This window comes from Chiroxiphia lanceolata, chromosome 4 (assembly GCF_009829145.1).
Source record: "Chiroxiphia lanceolata isolate bChiLan1 chromosome 4, bChiLan1.pri, whole genome shotgun sequence".
Lineage (NCBI taxonomy): Eukaryota > Metazoa > Chordata > Aves > Passeriformes > Pipridae > Chiroxiphia > Chiroxiphia lanceolata.
Window position 1 is genome coordinate 24,922,637 of NC_045640.1, and position 20,831 is coordinate 24,943,467.

Sequence of the window (20,831 nt, forward strand, 5' to 3'; positions counted from 1 at the left end):
GACAGATGTTTTTCGGTTGGATTTTTATCTCACGAAAGACAGATGCTTAAACTCATGTCCATACAGGGGGAAGATCCCCAAACCAGCTATTCATGGAGATGTTATTACAGAAGAAGCATGACCCAATTCTGGTGAACAAAGATTACAGTAAAGGAGATGCAGTAGAGGATTTTGAGGACCAAAACGGAAGATTGCATAAAACCATGAATGATGTGACTTAAAAGAAGAAGCTAACTCAATCTGAGGAAAACCAACTGGGCTTTCCTGCCTCCATCAGGACCTGGAAAGGCCCTTGGGAAACCAGATTTTTCCCCCACTACCTAAAGCTTGATTAAGAGTTGGAGATAGAGTCCCTTCTTACGGGGTCCAACACGATGGGGCACATGGTTTCTGCCCAAAAACCTTTGGCACTGGTCTCTGCAGAAATCGGAGAGAGGAATTCGCTTGTTGCACCCCACCGTGCAAGCCTTTGCTTCATGTCTTCAGAGACTCAGCAACACAGGGATGATCAGAATGTTTTTAGAAGAATGGCAAAATTATGAAAAAAAAATTAAATAACCAGAAGTGAAAGTCCAAGGGGAGGGCAGTGGCTGCAATGCAATGTCCATTCCCTTTTAACATCAAATGGGAACTAGTTGGTTGTTTCTCCTTAAAAATTAAAGTGAAAGAACAAATTTAAAAATACTCAGTAAGGCTTTAGAAAAGCAACAAAGATATTTTTGAAAGGTACAAATAGTTTTATAAATAAATAAATAAATACACAGTTGAATCTGATTTTTTGCCTGAATGGCTGAAATATGAAGCCTGTAATAAAAAGAACACAGTAATAAAAAATACAGCCTTCACCCTGGTATCATTAAAGCTTCAAAATACTAGAAAAATGAAGTCTGTTATACAAAAAGAAACTGTTAATTCACTCTTTTGAAACAACTAGCAATAGACATGTACCACCAGAAAACCATAAACACAGTCATATTTAACTGCTAATTTTGACTAGGAGAGCCTTGTGAACACATTTTGTATTCTAAATAAGATAGGATAAAGTCCACATAATGTAATATATTTCTGTTTGTAACTCCCTTCTCCAAATGTCAGCCTCTGCCAATTACCTGATATAGAGCAGTAATAAATTCCATGCTGTAGCAGTAGTTCAGATGTACTAAGTCAGGGGTAATAATTAGAAATTTTGTAATTATGTTTTTATTTCAAGTTAAAATTATTTTACTATCTGAGGCTCATCTAGGAAATAGTGTTATGCTACTGCAAAGAAACAGTAATAAACAACATAAATGATTCACTGAAGAGCATATGTAATTGGTGACCAAGCTCTGTGGTAAAACTAGTACTTTTATCACTTATTTTATTGTTGTCTCAGGGGAAAGGACAGTTATCAAATTGCTGTCATTTTGAATCACTCTTTAACTCCTGTTCAGTTAAACAGAAATTAAAACTAAAGCATTTCAGCAGGTTCTTTAAGAGCAGACCAAGTTGTGCAATAAATGGAGAACATTTATTTTTCCATCATTTTGCAATGCCATGAACAGTTTCCTCAGAACAGGTACCCTGTGTAAGGCAAGGTCAACATTCACCAAGTCCGGGTCACACCTGTGGCATCTCAACAGATGCAAACAGTATGCTCTGCATCTCAATGCATCTCAACAGCTTTCCAGTTGCTGTTCCTGACTATGCCAGTACCATCCTCTGCTGATGTAATTTGTGGATATTTCATAATTAGAGACACTAAATGCCATGAAGCTGAAACAGTTTTTAACTAGTTCAGGCTTTCTTCTGTAGGCTCAGCTAGAAATCCCTTTCACTGGACACCAAAGGCAGTCATTTAGAGACAAACACAGGTGTAAAGAGAATGGCAGGAGCTCTGGAGGCACTTTCTGCAAGAACAGGAATGCACAGATACAACACAATATATTTTAATTTAACAGCAATTAATAATTACTCATCTGTTCTTTTAGAAAGTACCACACTGAAGTAAAATGTTCAAATAGGGCTGATTTGGTGTTCTAACAAAGGCAGAATGGAAGAATATCAAGAAGATGCTTCATTTTCTAATGACTAAAATTCTGTTATCTAGAAAACTGATTTGTCCACCATCCTTAGCAAAACCTGTATCTATCAGAATAAATCAAACCAAAGACTCCACCCACCATTGTCAGAAGTTGGTCTGGGACTAAAACCCAGCTGGTATGACATTGTGCTTGTGCTCAATTAATCATGATCTTTTACCGATAAAGACTAGAGATACCACATCATTTCAATAACAAATCCAAGCGCTCCTTTTTGGAAGGAACATGAAATCAAGTTCCTTCCCTCTCTGAATTTAAAAAGTACTGGATAGTTTAAAATAGACAGTAATAAACAAACTTTCTCATTTTGGACTAACAAAAAAAGAATAAAAGCAGCAACTAGGCGTTATCTCCACTTCAAAGAGAACTTGATGGTGATGATAAGCAAGGTGCTGGGACAGAGACCAGAGTCAGTGCCTCTCTGCTTAGGTCCTTGTGCATGAGGGAACCTGGTTCACTAAAGGACAAGCAAACTTACTTTCTGGAAAAAAATACTCTTAAGTAAGGCAAAAGGTCTAGCACAAAAAATTTTGTATTGAACCAGGAGATGTACTTTGAAAAACAGACATGTATTTTGGATGCACAGCTCTTCTTCAGGTGAAAACAAATCCCACCAACCAGCACGGTTGTATGGCCAGTCTTCGCGAACGAAGATTTGGGAAAGGTCTTTACCCTTCGAGCCTGCGCAGTGGATTTTTTAGGTTAGGGCATTAGTTTATGGTCAAAGAGACTACTCTTGAATAAGAGGAAATACAGTCCTGAAGGGCTTGAGTTTGCCAGCGCACATGACTTCAAAACAGAGACTGCAAAAATGCTGTACAAAGTCATCAGAGTGCTGGAAATTCTGTATCTGGGAGGTGCATAGCAATAGCACCTATGCCACAGGACAATTTTAACTGTGTTATTTCACAGGTTAAAAGCACATTTTTTGAAAATTGGGAGATAGCAGAGAACTAGAGTCATAGTAGGAAAGAAAGTATATGCAGGGAAATCTGAGCAGTATCATTGCATCATTTAAAGGACACATGCTTTGCTTTTTAAGGGATTAACTGCCACATATGGACCTCATTTCTCCTACTTGAAAGCAGCAGCAGATATGAATGCACAGATAATGCAAATGCAGCTCTGCTGGATTTGTGGAAGCACCAGATTTTCAGTCTTTCCAGCTAAGGAGGGCTCCTTTCATTGCATGGTAGCAGACTGACCAAGTGAGACCTCTTGTCTGCAAGGCTCAACAATACTTGCAAACATTTGATCTACATTATCTAAATAGGTTAAGTAATAAAACACCCATACTGTACAAAGATGAGATCTCCCTTTTTGTACTTCTAGCTTAGTTATCTCAATTCTTACAATTGTTTTGTAACTATTTTTCTTCTGTGAAGATCCTTCAAAGAAAAGGGTCACCATCCGAACATGGGATTTGATCCAGACTTTGATTGTCTACCACCATCTCAAAAGTGTTATTTCCATGGTAAAAAAATTAACTGAAAAGCATTGTTCGCTGTCCAGGCTGGAAGCATAATGGTCCAAACAGGAACATTTTCATAGTTTTCCAAATCTAAAAGAATGATCTGGTCAATAATAAATCTACAAATCCACTTCTGAATCTCTGCCCCTCCCTCTACTCACATTCCAGCAGTGGATACACAATATAAATGAAAGAATTCAAACTCGAAAGCACCTTCTTTGTAATAAGAGATCTGCACCAAAGCTTCCTATGTCAAAAATTGCAAAGAACAGGATGACAACAGGATCCAACAACATGTTGTCCTAGTGTTTGGGTACCAAAGGGAAAACTAGCTTCATATCTGATGTCTGTCTTCAGTACTGAGATGAAGCATAATGAAGAGCTGGCCCAGAATATCACATGTGTACTTCCCCTTGTGTCCTAGGCACACAAGGGGAAGCACAAGAAAGGAACTGGGAAGACAGGAGGATAAAAGGATTCATTGAAAAGGAAAGGGATGGGGAAAAGTGTTTCTTCATCTTCTGAAGTTCCAAAATCTTGAAATAACAATGTTTTCCTTCTGTCTTCTAAATAAAGGAAAAGAAGGCCAAAGAAACTGAAGTCTCATTGAAAAGATGCCAATGACTTCAGCAGATCCAGGATTTGATCCTAAAGGAAGCATATTTCTCCCCCACCCCATAAGTACCCTGAAGATCAAGGCAGGTACTGGAAGGGAGGGGAAGTATACGTTGTCTTAAGAGTGAAGACAAACAAAATTCAAGGAGCACTCTCCATTCAACAGTACAATAGAAAGAACACAGGTCTTGTGTATTTTTATCCCATTTATTTCTGTAGTGGGCTTAATGTGTAAGTTGCTTGGGTTTAATAAAGAGAAGACTCCAAAGATAACTCTTCACTTGCCACGCTCTACAACAAAATCAATGGTATTACCTACTCTCGTGATTCATACCAATGATGGCCATCATTGCAAGAAGCATGAATGCTATTTCAGAAACAAATGCACCAAATACACAAGCCACCAGAATAAGTAATTATAAATCAGTCTGTCTAATTTGGGGAACACTACTCAACAGGGAGTGATAAATATCCAGAAGCTGATCATTTGTCATCATCTTTGCTCACACAATGCAGCTGGTTGTCATGACAACCCTGTCATTCTCCTTGCCGAACTGCTGAACCAGCCACGTGTGTTTGGGGAGAGGAAGATTCTCTAACAGTTTCCAGGAAAATGTGCTGAAATGTGGCATTTACAGGCATACATGTAACCAGACAATATCTGTGCCAAAATGAATTGCTATTTGATCAACTGTAACATAAATCCTAATCAGAAAAGACTGACATCTTAAAAATTCTATGGAAGCTTGGGATGAATTGCCTGCTCTATTTTTTTCCCATGTCATGTGATCTTTGTCCTGCTGTACAAATCATAAGTTACTACAAGCATAAGGGGCATTCAAGCAGAGATGACTACCTTAAGGAAGAGAGAGGAAAGCAGATTTGTCAACATTCAGGGGAAAAAAAGTCCTCCTACCAAACCCATTTGTTTTGCTGTCTTGGCTTTTTCTCCCTTTCAACAATGAAAGCCTAAGCTGTTAATATAAGGACCAAAGTAACAGTGCAATAATCAAAGAAAACCAAAGGCACGTGACTTCAGCAGAAGGATTCTGAAGAACTGTCGATGACAGCCCTGGATAAGGGCAGAGGATGACCAGTTGTCCTGTTTAAATGGGAGGATTTTGGGGATCTCCAAGTTGTTTTCTCAGGAGCAATACAGCCTGAGGTCCACAGGTGAAGCTGTGAGAAACCAGTGCCGCAGCTTGCATTTGCAGGAGCTGATACTAACAGCAGCAGCAGGAAAAATACTGCTGTAAGACCGCAAGGAAAGGTCCATACATTTCTTCTTGGAAAATGGGTAAAAAATAGATAAACACAAGAGGACTAGACTGTTCACCAACAAAAACACCTATCCACGAAACAAGCAGCTTGTAAGGTACTGTGTATATTAAATTTGCGACCAAAAAAGTGCTGAAAACACACCAGTGGTTTAGTTATTGCTGAGCAGTGCTTGTATAGGGCTGAGACTTTCTCTTTTTCTCTGCCTCCAGAGAGAGACTGGCTGGGCATTGGTCTTTTGGTGCTAGTATTTGCAGCACTTTTTATATGATTATTTTTTTCCTTCATTCATAAAGTTTTCTTTATCTTGATTCACCACTTCTTCTCACTTTTATTCTTCTAGTTCTCTTCCCTATCCTACGGGTGGGGAGGAGTGAGCCACCATAGAGGCATTCAAAGCATACTGGCCAATGCAAGGTCCAAGAAGAAATAAGCAAGGTACCATCTGGGGTGGAATGAAAAGGACTCCCCAAACAAATGAGGGCAGCATACAAATGAAAGCCCTTTTCACCAACTCTGTGCTTAAATCAGATGCTATCTGAATAAGATGCACCAATACCTTGGAAGAGTTCTACCAAGTCATTTCCAAAGAAGTCAGAATAATTTGCTAGTGTTCTAGAACATGATCTACTCTTGCTTATAAACAGACTTTGCATACCACAGAATCACGGAATGATTGGGAAGGGACCTCTGGAGATCATCTAGTCCTGCTAAAGCAGGTTCACCTAGAGCAGGTTACACAGGATTGCATCCAGGTGGGTTTTGAGTATCTCCAGAAGCAGACTCCATAACCTCCGTGGGCAGCCTGTTCCAGTGCTCTGTCACCCTCAAAGTGAGGGTGACAGAGTATAACCAGTATCAGTGACTTTCTAGCTTATTTGAAATGCTAGTTCTCTATTCCTTCCACTAGATGGCAAAGCTTTTACTTTAAGAATAGTTCAAAACATAGCAGACTGTACTTCTAATTTGGCCTAAATTCACTAGGATCACGCTTTGTGTGAATGCACCCCAAAGGACCTCCTCACTATGGAGGACTCTGAGCAACAAATAATTCATCAAGAGCAGTATCTTCATCATCATTAGAAAATCAGTAAAGTGGTATTGCAAGTTAGCTATCAGGGTTAAACCAGTCCAGCAGCAATCTGCATCTGCTTTTCTGACTTCTTTTTTTTGGGCATAGAAATTCTTCTTCCCATGCTTTTCCCCACAGAAAGCAGAACTGCAGCATATGATCTTGTGTTCATATGGGTTCATGCCATATTAAACTACTTTGTTTTGTTTCAGAAGCAGGGTTTTGTTCGGTCTAAAGAGGAAAAATTAAATGGCCATCCCAGCCAAGAGACTGTTAGGCTCACACAGTGAAGCCTGCACATGCTCTGTCGCACTGGCAGACACACTGTGCAGCTCACCAAGGACAGCATGGAGTCCAGCCTTCCTTACCCTCACAAAATGTGTTTCCCTCCTAAAATAAAGAGTGATTCTCCTGTCCCCTCAAAGTGAATTCGTATGTTAGTGTCAAACCACCCACAGGAAAGATGATTAATTTTGGGTCATGAACAAATATAATCTGGAACAATCACACAAAACACAACAATTCAGTCTATAAATACTGACAGAAAGAGATGTCCTTCTGACTTCAAGACACGAGATGCCTGCAGAGCAGGAGGAGACACTATGCCAGCATCTGGCATACAGCAGCAACAGCTTCAACTCTCCACAAAGGAAGTCCTGCACCATAGGGCTTTACTTACAACTAACACCCTTGTTTTACAAGCTTCAAATATTACCATTTAATATCTCCCAACCTATAACTCTCCATTTTACTAGGACTGGCTGTAGACACAAGTGGTTTTCATCTCCCTTACACCTTCTGCTAGTAGCTACTGCTACTTACCTTGACACAAGCCATGAAAGACAGATGGACACATCTTATTTCCTTACTTAACTATGATATACCTGCCATCAAGTTCTGGTATTAAAGAATGGGAACAGTTTTGGACTCCACAATTTCAATCACATTTGCTTCAACTAAGGAATAGCTTTATATCCTCTCTATATCTATAGATATAGATTTCTATATCTATTGCAGTCCCAACAGTTTAAATTTGGTGATGTTAGTGAATGCCTCTTTAATGAGAATGAAATGGAGCAGTAGGACAGAGTATGGAAGAAGGAATCTGACTAGCCGTCACCATTTTCTTCTCCTTTTTAGAACAGGAACTGCAGAAAAAAGATTTGCATTAGAAGTCAGGTACTAGGCAAATGGCAATTTTCTTCATCTAAAATGAAGCCTACTGACTTCAGGAGAGAACAATGTAAAGAAGGACTGCATTTCTCCAGAGAATATCCCTCATAAGTACATTGATATAGTCTAAAATTGGAGAGACATGCTCACTAGTGGTTTTGCATATATGACTGGTTAATTAAAAGCCAGTGAAGTTGCCCAGTAGCACAGACATACAGTTCAAACGGTGGCTTGACTAAAGCTGCTTTTCTCTGACAGTTTCATTTGGAGCACTGTGCAAATGCACTAGAAAAACCTTTTCTGAATTTAATAATTCAATGAAAACAGGACATAAGATTGAATTACAATAGAGTTACTACCTGAAATTAAATGTTTTACTTCACAAAAAATCAAAGTTCGCAGGAATGTTCATTTCCCCTCTCAGATGCAAGCTCTGCTCATCTCTCAGTCCATGTGAATACATGGCACCACACACAGTGCAGCAGGTGCTCTAGGATACCATGAAAATGACTACTTAATCTTCACACCAACCTTGTGAGGCAGGAGAGTGCAAGCCATGTTTTAAACAAAGTCAGGCAGACGTAGGAGAGAGGTCTGAGATGCTTTAAGTAAGTCTCCTGGAGTCATGCCCTCTGTGTACTCCCTGGGATCTGTGCAGGCTCCCTGCACCCAAACCCCAATCACAAGATGGTGTGCAGAGATCAGCCACTATCCTCCAGTGTGTCTACATGTCAGAGTCCCCTTTCATCCTACACGATGGACTGCTCTTTCCAATGTGGCATAAAGCAATTCCTACCCCATCCCACCCACTTGGTCAGTTTAATACTATTAGTAAAAGCCAGAATGTCACTTTTAATAATCTATATAACAGATTAGTTTGCTACTTTAAAGCTGTAGTCAAATGTGCATTAGAGAGCAAACTGAAGCCTCCAGTTTTTTTCCAACATAGAAGTTAAAGACCTAATATTTCCCCATCTTCAAATTAATTTCATGTTGCTACAGTACCAAAGAGAAGGGAGAAGTTTATTATGGTGAAAATCCATTTTTGCCATTAGAGACACCTAAGCATGAAATACTGCTTAAACATAGGAAGCAACACAGTGTCTCTCACGGCCTACAGCCTGCTTGAAAAGAGAGGTGCTAAGGGAGAAGCTCAGGCACGGCAGGCAGCTACAGCCTGCGTTGTACGAAGTGAACTCCTCACCTTCACCTCACAGCCTTCAAATTCTGAGACTTTTTTAAACAAGACCCCAATTACCAAACAACTTTAACCTTTTCAAAAGTAATTTTGCTTCAGGTGAAGTAAGTCTTCTCCTGCACAGTGTGTAGGGTAGACATGAATCACAACGTACAGCATCTACAGCGGGAAGGTTTTATGAACAGGGGCTTCTGACAGCGATGCAAGTGCCAAGGAACTGGCTGTATTTCGCCCCCCCGGGAGGGAAGCATGCTGATAGTGCATACAGGGCACTCACAGCCCTTCAGTTTATTCAAGTATGTTGCATCACTACATTGGTATAAACTTTCTATTAAATCTTTATTCATGCTGTCCAGATACTTTTTGATATTAAGACAACTCAAAGATACTAATAATCTTTGAAAGCATCCATCTAACATTAGAAATATCATTATTTTCATTCTCGTATCTACTTCTTGGTGCTCCAGCACCAAAATCTTGCATTTATTTTTCAGAGATATGGATTTATACACATAATAGAGGGCTGCAGGTGGTCTTGGAAAGCTGGAAAACCACTTTATAGGATAAGAAGATTACCTGTCATGGATTTCTATTTACTTTTGTTGCAGTGCAAAACCAAAAGACTACGGATAGATCCTACGGGATCTATACATTTCAAGAGCTGTTTGTCAATGCACAACCTTCACTTCTCAGTTTCCTTCAACACACAAAGATGCCCATGTCCTGTTTTTTATCAATTTCTTAAAAGTTAAGTTCTTCACTGGTACTCTTCTGACCTGTTACTTCAAACCCTTATACACAACAGCAGGCAATTAACTACCTTTTGCCACTCTTGAAGAATCAAGGTAACCAAGTTTTTTGAAGATAACACTTCAGTACTCACTAGCAGTTTAAAAAGTTACACGTTGGGAACTACAATCAAGACAAAAATACTTATGCCTACTGTTTTAATGTAGAATTGAACTATCACAGGACTAGTGCATGCACATCCATGTGGTCTAGTATAAAAATGGATGTAGCAGAATTAGAAAAGACAAACACAGATAAAACTTCTGCAGAAGAGACACCGAATGTAGTAGGATTCTCAAGCTTGGAAAAGAAGTGGCAGGGAGGAGGGAAGGATGTCACAGAAATCTGTAAAATCACAAATGATGGGAAGAAGGCAAGGATGGAAAGGAAATCATCATTCACTGTTATTCACTGCTTCCTAAAACAGAAATGCAATAGGAATCTAATGAAATTATTGGAGAGCAATTTTATAACAAAGGGAAATACTCTTTCATATAATACATAATTCAGTTATGCAGTTCATGGTCACAGGATGTTGTGGATGCCAGAAATATAAATGAGACAAAAAATGATTAAACAAATTCATGTTAGAAAAGTCTGTCAAGAGCAATTAAAGAAAATAACATGAATGACATACCAAGTCTGAAAGTCCTAAAACTACCAATCGATGAAAGTGAAAAAGATACAACAGGCGGAGGACCACTTTATGCTAGCCATGCTTTTTGTTTTAGTGAACACGTAAGCTTCTGCTACTGACCACTGCAAGAGGCGATCCATAAAGAACTACAAGAGCCTAAGGTCTGCTGGAAAGGGCCATTTGGTGATGTACAATATGGAACTGTAACCTCTGTAACTCTTGTAAAAGCTCAGGTGTCCAGTTAGTATATTAGTGAAAAGTGGGATTAACAACATTATTGAAAGGCTTTGATAAAAGTTACCACAGCATTTATACTGAGTCAGAGTAAAAAGCCACATCTGATATAAGAACTCTCAAACCAATATATCCAATATATCCAAGCTTCCTCTAAGGGATTTATTTATATATATATATATATTCCTAGAAGGAAAATACACAATATATTTGTTCTCATAAACACAAAGGCACACAGTTTCCTACCCTGAGATACAGAAAAACCTCATACGACAACAGCAATGCAGGAGTTATGGGACTGAATATTATTATCTCTACACATTTGTCACCTTCAATTTTATAGTAAAATGTATCCAAAAGGAAGAGTTTACTACTTTTAAACCAAATTGTACAGAGCCATTTAACAGATACAAATTTATTTATAGACAAATACAACTGGTCTTAAATATCCTTATGAATAAGGAAAGGGGAACATACTCAAACTACTGCAAAGAGTAGTAACTAACAGCAGATCTTGTCTAGTGATTACTACAGAGACAACTGCTGGAGAGAGGTAATTAACCGCTTAGACTACAAGCTTTTACACATGACAATTACTATAGTTCAAAAAAGCTCTTATATCAGTAAATGTTTACAGTCTTGCTCTCCTTATACTATTTGCAGAAAATTTCGGAAATAGCAGAGATGACAGCAATCAACATCCTGTACGTGAGATGCTACTCAGAAATTCAGTTTATGCACTGGTAACAAATTCTCAGTTAATCCTGTCACCTTCTGAAAACAGATTCAGGTCAGAAAAAAGACTGTGGCCAGCAAAATACACAATCTTGACACAGCATCTGTAAAATGATAATCCAAAAGAAAAGTAACCAAGTCAAAATAACCTGATCTGGTGGCCTTTACACTGACCCTTTTGCAGTAATGCTACCAGGAGAAAACAAAGAGTTTTCTCTCTTGTCTAAACTTTGACCACCACCTTACCCATCAGCAAATCATAAAATCCCAAAACACATCCCACCAAAAGATCTTTAGCATATTACCACATGAGATAGTTGATCTGTTAATCACTGCAGAATTCAAGCTGCAAGGCTCATTCCTTTCAAAAAATTTACTTTTAAAACATGAAAGAAATCAAATACTTCCGTTGTCAATTTACACTTTTTTCAGCATTTTTGACAGAAATTTTTACAATTTTATGTCTTGTGATATCTGGTACTTTTTAAAACCCCAACTCCTGGAATCATAAGAAAATTGCAGCTTGCCCATTAAAAAAACCAACCAACCAAACCACCCAAAAACCTCTCATTACAACCCATGGAATCTCCAATGTCTCCCTCTCAATTTAAAAAAAAAAAAGAAGCTGAAAAAATAAAGTTAGAATGAAAGCTTAACCCTAAACGGTGAACAGTGACCTAAAATTTACATATTCTTGTTAGACACCCATTTGGGGAGGTGTATTTGTTTCAAGAAAAATTTATAACACTGTTTTCATTTTTAATTGGTTTATTGGTGTAAACTGAAGCAATTACTCATCTCTACTATAGCTTTTATAAATGTATGATATCTATAAACATTCCTGTGCAATTAAAGTGAGTATGTAAAATTAAATGTGTTAATTAAAGAAGCAATATCTGAAAACTCCCTTGCCTCCCTTCTACTTCCAGTGCTCCATCTGTCCATCTGCCCTGTCTGCAGGATGGTCTGCAGATGAAAACAAGTGAGATCTACTGTGAAAATGCTAGATATATTCCCCCTACTCACTATAAAGCTTCTGTTGTACATTTGAATATCTAAAGTACAACCGGTAATTACTATTACTAGAGTATTTAAATGTGGTCTGTAGGGAACGAAACTTTTAAATCATTAGATTTTGTCTGTCCCCTCCCTTTTTTTTTTTAAATACTGTTGAATAGTTACTGGACTGATGGTAGCAAAATTTGGTAGTAGTGAACCTGAAACGTTGGTTGAACATATAAATAGCATCTCTACCTTCTTCATGCAGAGAGACAATCCACCCCTCTGCATCCTGGAAAATCATAACTAAGAGTCTCTACTCAACTGGTTTTATGTGGGACTGCTGAAGCTCGTCTCAGATTGACAACAGTCTCTCTCAAGTCAGAGACACCTATCCACTCAAAAAGGCAGTTTCCTCTGAGAAGTGTTGAGGACACTAGAGCATGCACCACGATCTTCTGGACCAGCTCCTTGAAACTAAAAACAAAGTGAATGTGGACAGAAGCCACTGGGAGGAACACAGAATGGGGTGTTGTTATTTAACACCAGCCAGCAACCAAGCACCTCGCAGTTTCCATGTCACCCTACTCCCAATTAACTGTGGGATTAGATAATCTTATGAAAGAGGAGTTTCTCATAAAGAAGTACACTAAGTATATTTAAAGTACAGAAATCTGGCGCATAGTTATGAAAGAGAGACTTCATCTATGACATCAAGAGAAATATACAAAATCAAGTGAGATGTATAAAACACCTGTGACATGAAATCAGAGAAATATAGAACATCAATCTTCTATTACTGAACATACATTAATTTTGATGATGTTGGTGAGCTCTATGGATCACAAATCTAAAACATCATTTGTTAATTTACTACTGAAATAATGAGCATTCATAAAGATACCTTTACAGCAGCAACTACCAACTGTGCACACTGCAACCTAAGCTGTCAGATACCAGCTGATCTTCCACTAAACAGATAAAATAACTGCATTCAATATCCAGAGCTAAGTGACATTGTCAACCAGTGCTATGAAAAAGTAAAACAGAAGTGTTACTTACAGTTAATAGATGCTCCTGTATAGTTCAACATGTATTGATCTGCTACCAGCATCCTTTAAGTTTGCTATATACATGTCCCAACAGCTTCATACTCTCCTTCTGTGCAGCATCTCCAACTCAAACATGGGAAAATACACTGCTATCTTTAAACAGACACTTACTTAATTAGTCTAACCAGGAATGGTACTTTGGATGAGAGGAAAGAAAAGCCACCCCCATTCAACTGCCAATAGATATAACAGAGGAAACACCACATGTTGACCATATAAATGACTGCATTCTCTAATAAGCCAGGAAAAAATGAGAGAGATGGCTATACAGGAATTACAGCAGCGTGTGCATACAGTGAATTCTCTACTGAATTGATTCCAGCTTAGAAGAGATTGATGTATTTTTCTGACTGACTCTGCTCAAGAGACACGCTTTTGAAACAGTACTTTCAGCCCACAAGCCTTTAGATATCAATCACATCAAGATTTAATCAGTTCAACTTTGGACCAGAATAGCCCCTCATCCTGCAAATCAACTCCTGAAAATATTAATGTTGTTTTTTTCTCCTCAACTGCCTGTATAAACAAGGAAAGTAAAAGATTAGGAAAACAGAAAGCAAAGTTCCCTCTCTGAAGACAAAATTCTTCTTAAGACTGCAAACCTCAGACTCCCTGAAGGTGCATTGCAGGCATGGTAGAAATTGATTTAGTGAAAGGCTTATATTAGTTGTTCTCATTGCAAAGTCCCTCCCCTTGCTATAATCAATAATTTAAGCAAAGCCAAGAATCATGTCAGCCAAAATGACCAGGGTAACTTGACTGTCTCTTTCTTGCAGAGCAGAAGCAAAATTAAATTAAAATCTGAATGGGAATGTATTCTAATTTAAAAATTAATTTGGTCAATCTGCATTGTGCTTTTTGGCTTTCATTTTTGAGTAGGGGAGGAGGGATGGGCTCCTTTGTTCATCACTAAAAACTTCTCAAGTTCAGAGAAGTACCCAAAATCCACTTTCAAAAAGTAAAAGAAGCCATAGCCTTAGAGGTATGTGCAAACAAGAATGTGCTCTACAGAGTTAAATCTCTTACTTGTGTATTGACAGTCTTGTCTCTCAGTGCCCTGCAATAATCTCTAAGTTAGTAACTGATGCAGTGTTTGATATAAATTGAGCCCTGCAGAATCCCAATTCAAAAGCAACTAAAAACGAAATAATAGGAAAAATGCATTTAGTTAAATTGTGTCACTGGTTAAGACAAAATCGTTTCATTAAGAAACAGTTTCATGAATAGTTCTGAGAAAGACTACTTTAAGGGTTTTGCTTGAAAATCATACTAGGTAATAAATTAGACCAGTGTATCAAATTATGTACATATAAAATAATTAACATAACAAATAACAGTTAAAAACAATCCCTGTAATACAATACCATATAAAAATGGATTAAATGCCCCAGAGACACTATTAGCAGGGAGCTTTTTAAAAATATGCTACAGATTTGGGGTTGTACTCCCACTCCCCCCCAAGGATTTCTCACCACTGAAGTATCACAGATAAAACCAGTGCGCAAACTGAAAGACACACAGCACTAAGCTTTAGCAATCCAGATCTCAGACACTACAAGAAACCCACTTAATGTCATTACCTTCAGCTCTGTGGCATCCAGATATTGGACATTTATGACCTAATGCTCAGTACCCAGGGGCTCCATACATCTCAAACGAAGCAATTGAGTCTTAATAGCAAATGTATGTGCTTTCATAGGATTGCTTAAAAAAAGGCTTCATGTCCCTTAAGACAGGCCAATACATCCTCTTTCAAGCAGGGACTGAGTTCAGAGCAAGGTCTCTGCAGCATGCCAAGTCCTATCATACATTTCTGGCTCACGGAGATGCTCAGTACTGCTCTGAAAGTACCTATCTTCTCTTGATGCAGCAGCAATGAACCCAAGGCCCACTGCAGCATCATCTATTGCATGTTTTGGTGGTACATGATATAGGTTTCTGTATATTCAATACCACAGCTTGCAACAGCACAGTTGTGACTCAAGGGACCCACAACCCTAATTCAGCCATGTCATTAATTAAAGCTGATTTCAATTTCAATCAGCTAAAGCTGACTTACGTGAGAACTCAGCACATGAGGAACAAGTGCACTCACTGAGAGACTGCGTCTAAAGGAGACACTAAGTCAGGGAAATTAAAAGAAATACCTACAGATGCAAACATATCAGGGCAGGAACTCAAGGAGTTCTTCCACAGCTGCAGTTACTCTCCTTTTGCTTCCCCCTCCAATGTCCCTCCTCTCAGCAAGCCTCCAGGTCACACTCCAATCTTCCAACCCATCCTCCCATCTCACAACTCTCTTGTTCCCCCAAGAGCTTTCTCCTCTGCTGAGAACAGGGAGACCAGCTCACCACTGCTGCTTGGCCCAACACAGGTATCATTGCAGGTGCTCACAGGAACAACCATACGGCCCAAGCTTTGTGTTTCCACTCCGCAGAGTGCAAAGAGGCAGGAATCACTTCTGCGCAGGAAACCGCTCAAACTTTACCACCCATCCCCAGCTTGTACACCTGGATGAATTGCTGCAAGATCCTCCAAAAACTCGGGGGCCACTGTTAAGACTAGAGACTGATCCTGCTGAGTGGCAGTGCTGTTCCTCTACCACACCTCCTGCAGGTGAGATACAGAAGCCCAGAAGATGACAAACCAGCACCCAAACAGGCTGCAAAGAGCTTTGGAGCACACACAAGCAACCTGGAAAAACATACCCTCGTTCTCAGCTTGCCTTAACAAACAGGGGCCTGCACATAAAGAGTCCTCCCAAAGGTAACACTGTTTTTTCCTTCCCTTCCACAGCGATTTCTATATCCATTTCAAAGCATCAATCAGGTGGATTGAAGTTTGGCCTGACTTCTATGCAGCATTCAGAAGTGCTGAGGCAGAGGTTTACTGGATCGATTTTGGTCATAATTTGTTATTACTTGAACAGCTTTATGAAATGGGAGCTTTTTTTTTTTTTTAGGAGAGGTGGTTAGTCTGATATCAGCTTATGGTATCTTTTCTTCTGTGCAACTTCCTGTCTTGCCATCCTTCTGAAATGAGGATCTTGACTTTTTCCCATTACTTTCTCTGGGTTTTTTTCTATGATTTGTTTTCTCTTCCTCTTTGCTTCATCCTGTGTCTGACAATCCTAGGCACAGAAGAGCTTTTTCAGCAAGGTGCATTAAACCTCAGAGAGGACATGCAGGATCCAAAATTACATGTCCATCCCTAAACTACAAAAGCTTGAAAAGTTTCCAAAAATAGTTTGTCGAGTTAAGTACCTGACATGATTAAGCTATTCACCACTTCTGAAACTTGAGTTTGCCCTACAGATGCTCAGAAGAGTTTTCCACTTTGCTACAGCACACAAAAAGCATGCTCTTATATTTCTTAACATTACACATCAATGTAAACTACATTATGGTGTTAGAGGAAACTTGCAGTGCTCTGAACATCTTGTCAACTACTCTACAACTTCCACTCAGGCAGTAGTATGATGCTGGCATTCACTTCCCTGTGCAGTCCTGCCACCACCTCTATTCCCGATTGCTGCCTTTCACTTTCCCTTGTCAGTATTCCACCTGTTCTGGGAGAAAGCCCTGCATACATTTGTTTACCCCACAACTACACATTTTACTGAGTAGAAAATATTAATGTTTAGCAAAGTTCAAAATCATAGTACTGCATTTATATAAAGCAGCACTAAGATTTTTTCTGGATTAGGAATTATGTCCTTTATTCATCTAGCACAGAAAGTGTCCCTGAAAAGACAAACATCAAACACGAAATGAAGTATCGAGGGAAAATAACCCAGCTTGTTAGACTCCCATCAAGTGGCCAGAAGCTCAGCTGGAATAAGGTCAAAATCAATGCAGCTGTGTCAGTCAGGACAGGGCCACATTTGACACTATTTGTAGCCAAAGCACTCAGCTAGCCACAGAAATGCTTTAGTAGCCAAAGCAAAGCCACCATAAGGCAACTGTCTTCGAACTCTATCTCCCCCAGTCCCGGAGCACCCTGGGAGAGATATCACGCTAGGAGAGAGCTCTGTTTACAAAGAATATGACAAACCATCCTAGACCCTTTAGGCACAATAGAGCAGAGGTTAACATAAAGTTATTTTTAAAACAAAGGCAGACACAGAAGACAAACAGATTTAGTTTCTGCATTGCAGGGCAGATGCTTCAGACTCTGTCCAGCCGGTTAATTCATCTGTGAGTGTTACTTGATGTACATCCTCCTCAGCCTGCGGTTGCCTCTTCAGAATTCAAGTCCTAGTTCTTGCCTCCTGTCTGTTGCCTGTCTTGGACACCATCAGGCACCTCAAGGGACATCAGGAAGGCACTTGATTCAAGCCCTCTCCAGGGAGGAAAATTAATGGCTCTGATGAACTGAGGAATTGTTCTTTGTTAGACAGTTAAGTATGAAACTGCAACCATGACCATACAACACATCCTGGAAAGCCTCTTCCATTGTCCCAAATTCTGGTAATTGCAAACAGAGTTTGGGAGAGCATCACCAGTGTTTAAAACATCTATCCTTCCATTTCTGAATTTAAGCATATTAATTCACTTTTAAATACTTATTTTTATCAAAAGGGATAGTGGCTAACCATCACTCCTTATTGTGGAATTTTTGGATTTGAATTCAGAGCACTTATCCAAGCATCCAAGCTATGGATTTAGGTAGCTTCACTGAGAATCACAGAGTAAACCCAACGTGACTGCTCAAACACAGCGAGCAGCTTCCCTGTGTAACCGATATCGGCAGAGTGTACTCAAGAGAATCACCTTTCAAGGTCAGTTTGCTATCAAGTTCAATTTATTTTATGGGCTTCTAAGAGCGGACCCTGATACTGTGAACACCAGGTAACCATGCTGCCTTTTAGGTTTTGTTTCTTTTTAACTGGCTTACTTTTTCTTCCCTAAAATCCTCTCATAGAGGTAGCTAAGTAAGAGACAGAATGTTACCTACATAAACACTGGGGATATACAGCAATAGTCACCCTTCCTAGCAGTCAGCAAATGTTTGAGACTATAAAACATGCATTGTTCTTCAGATGTGGTTATCAGTAATATGAAAGATTAAAAGAAATACCAGCTCAATATTAAAAGTTGCCAGGCCTTTAGGACGCATAGCAAGTGTGAACTAGAGCTTCTTATTCGCAAAAGTCTGAAAATTGGGGGTTTACCTAGAACCCTAAAATTGTATAGGTGATGTGTTTTCTCTAGTATTACAGGACTTGTGTTAATCCACAGTGTAACTGAATGTATTTCTACTACCATAAATCTTTTTCCCCACTCAGGAACATGGAAAACTTGTTCTGTAGCAAATAACATACTTGTTGTCTATATCAGATACGTACTGCAAAGAAGAGTGCTTTTAAGAGGCCATCCATTTTAATTTCGTCAGACACTGGTTAAAATCAGAGGCAGAACTGACCATTGGTATAAATCTTTCCGACTACTTCATGATTTGCTGTAATTTTTATTGTATTAGAGGGCTATTCTACCCAGATGTACTGTTATTTCAGAATACTGGGCTTTATTTACAAGAACAACACTCCTGATCCCCAAGGGCCAGTCTCATGGCTGTCATTTCTGCACTAGATTGAACTTATTTATTCATAACCAGCTATAAAGCTGCCCTGCTGGATTTGCTCAAAGAGCAGCAGCAGACAGGCATTTGGTATATAGCAGTTGCATACAGCAGCAGCACCCCTGAAAAAGAGAACAATTTTGGTTTTGAACTCCCTCTGATTTCAACCAGGGAGAAGCAAGGCATTCTGTAAGCCAAAGGCTGGGGGGCTAGGGAGCCAGAGGAGGCTGCTGCCCCTGCACAGTCTTCCACAGCTCTGAAGTGAGGAGGGAGGGTATAAGACTGTCAGCTCCAAGTACAAGCTCAAAGAAGGGGTTTTACTTTAAAAAATACACAAGGCACCAAAAATATCCAACCTTCGGATATTTTAAAAGGGCCTTCAGTGCTTTTAATGCCTTGAGAGAGAATGCAAGGGAGAAGACACTACACACCTTTTCTCAGGAGGTCAAACCCCAGACTTTTACTGGCATAAGTTTAAAGGGCAACATTAATCAAAATAAAGCATTTCACGAAACATTGACTTAGCACATGCTAACCCAAAGAACTTAGCAAAATCCAACCCATCCAGCTCCAGGTTTCCCAAAATATCAAGAAAGGAGACTAGGAGAAGAAGTAAAGAAAGAGAGAGAAAAGGAGAGATTTATAGCTACCACCCAGAGTCTCATGCAATTCCAGCTTCCATGTGTCCAGATGGTAGGGTCTGAACACATGGAGACCACATCTTTATCTGCTCTGGCTCCCCTGTGGCCACCCCTCCATGTGGGACTTCTGGCCCACTGGCCACTCTGGAGGCTCTGGGGTGGGGTGAGGGGCAGTGCTTCTAGTGTGCCAGCCATTCTGGGGCTGGGTTAGGGGCTCCAGGGTGTGGTGTGGGGCAGTGCTCTTGGTGTCCAGTGGCTGACAGCTGCTCCAGGGCTGCCCAAGGAGGCTCCAAGGGGCTGGGGTATGGTATGGGATAAAGTACCACCTCACTTTTGTGAAATTCGACTTGTTCCTCCCTCACCCCCACACTTGAGTTGGTCCAAGTCAATAATTAATATAATAATACAGTGTCTCACAGAGGGTGACTGTCCCAGAGCAAGAAAAACCTGTGGTTCTCTAGCACTGAGTGGTCTCACATTTCAGGGACCTTCCTAATTATGGGGCTATTCCCTGCTCTGAAAGGAGGGGGGTTTCTTCAAATCAATATAAAACAGGAAGCAAAAGCAAATTTCAGTTTTCTTCTTTGTTTTGAGGCAAAAAAATTCCTTTTATTTCCTACAGAATTCTCATTTCTAGTTCATTAGAGATTATTACACAGAGCACTGCACTTTACTATGGAGGAATAATTTTCCACTGAAATAGCTTTTCAGGTGATGCAAAGATTAGGAAATGTGCCTGCCTTCGACAGATGTTCTGGTGAGCTCCTTAAAAAAAAAACAGAAAAGAAAAAATAATAGCAAGCCACAAACAGAAAACAGCTCTAGCATCACCCTCATCTTCCCCTAGGTTTGGGCCTGAGGCATATGCTTTGCTGCTGCTTGCATCACACAGATTCATAAATGTTGGTCAAATTGCTGAATACAGAGAGAGTGAGAGAGAACGAATTGGTAGGTGGTATAATAACACAAGATGTGTTTCCTTCGAGAACTTTAAAAAGTCTTTGAAGACTAGGCTAAGGAAATTTTCTTGAGAGACATGGAGGAAGCATTCCCCATGATTTAAAACCAGTTCTGGTCCATTTGCAGTTTTAAAACACCTGGAGCTGGTGTCTGGTTATTCACAAGACTCTCCAAATGACAGCGGATTCAGCTGGAGAGAGACAGTAGGTCCCAGAGGAGATGCAGTGCCTGAGGCCAATGGAGGCAAGCCTGCTTG

General features: G+C 39.7%; 1 protein-coding gene across 5 annotated transcripts in view; it reads right to left on the bottom strand.

The window, feature by feature from the left end:
• The window catches only part of APBB2 (amyloid beta precursor protein binding family B member 2), a 181,900-nt gene that overhangs the window by 70,241 nt on the left and 90,828 nt on the right, over window positions 1-20,831 (bottom strand). The window contains exon 6 of one of the 5 annotated variants that reach the window (XM_032684734.1): window positions 18,225-18,231. The exons of the other annotated variants lie outside the window; for them this stretch is intronic. Coding sequence (XP_032540625.1) covers window positions 18,225-18,231 — 7 coding nt within the window. The remainder of the gene's footprint in view (window positions 1-18,224; window positions 18,232-20,831) is intronic. 5 annotated transcript variants of the gene reach the window in all.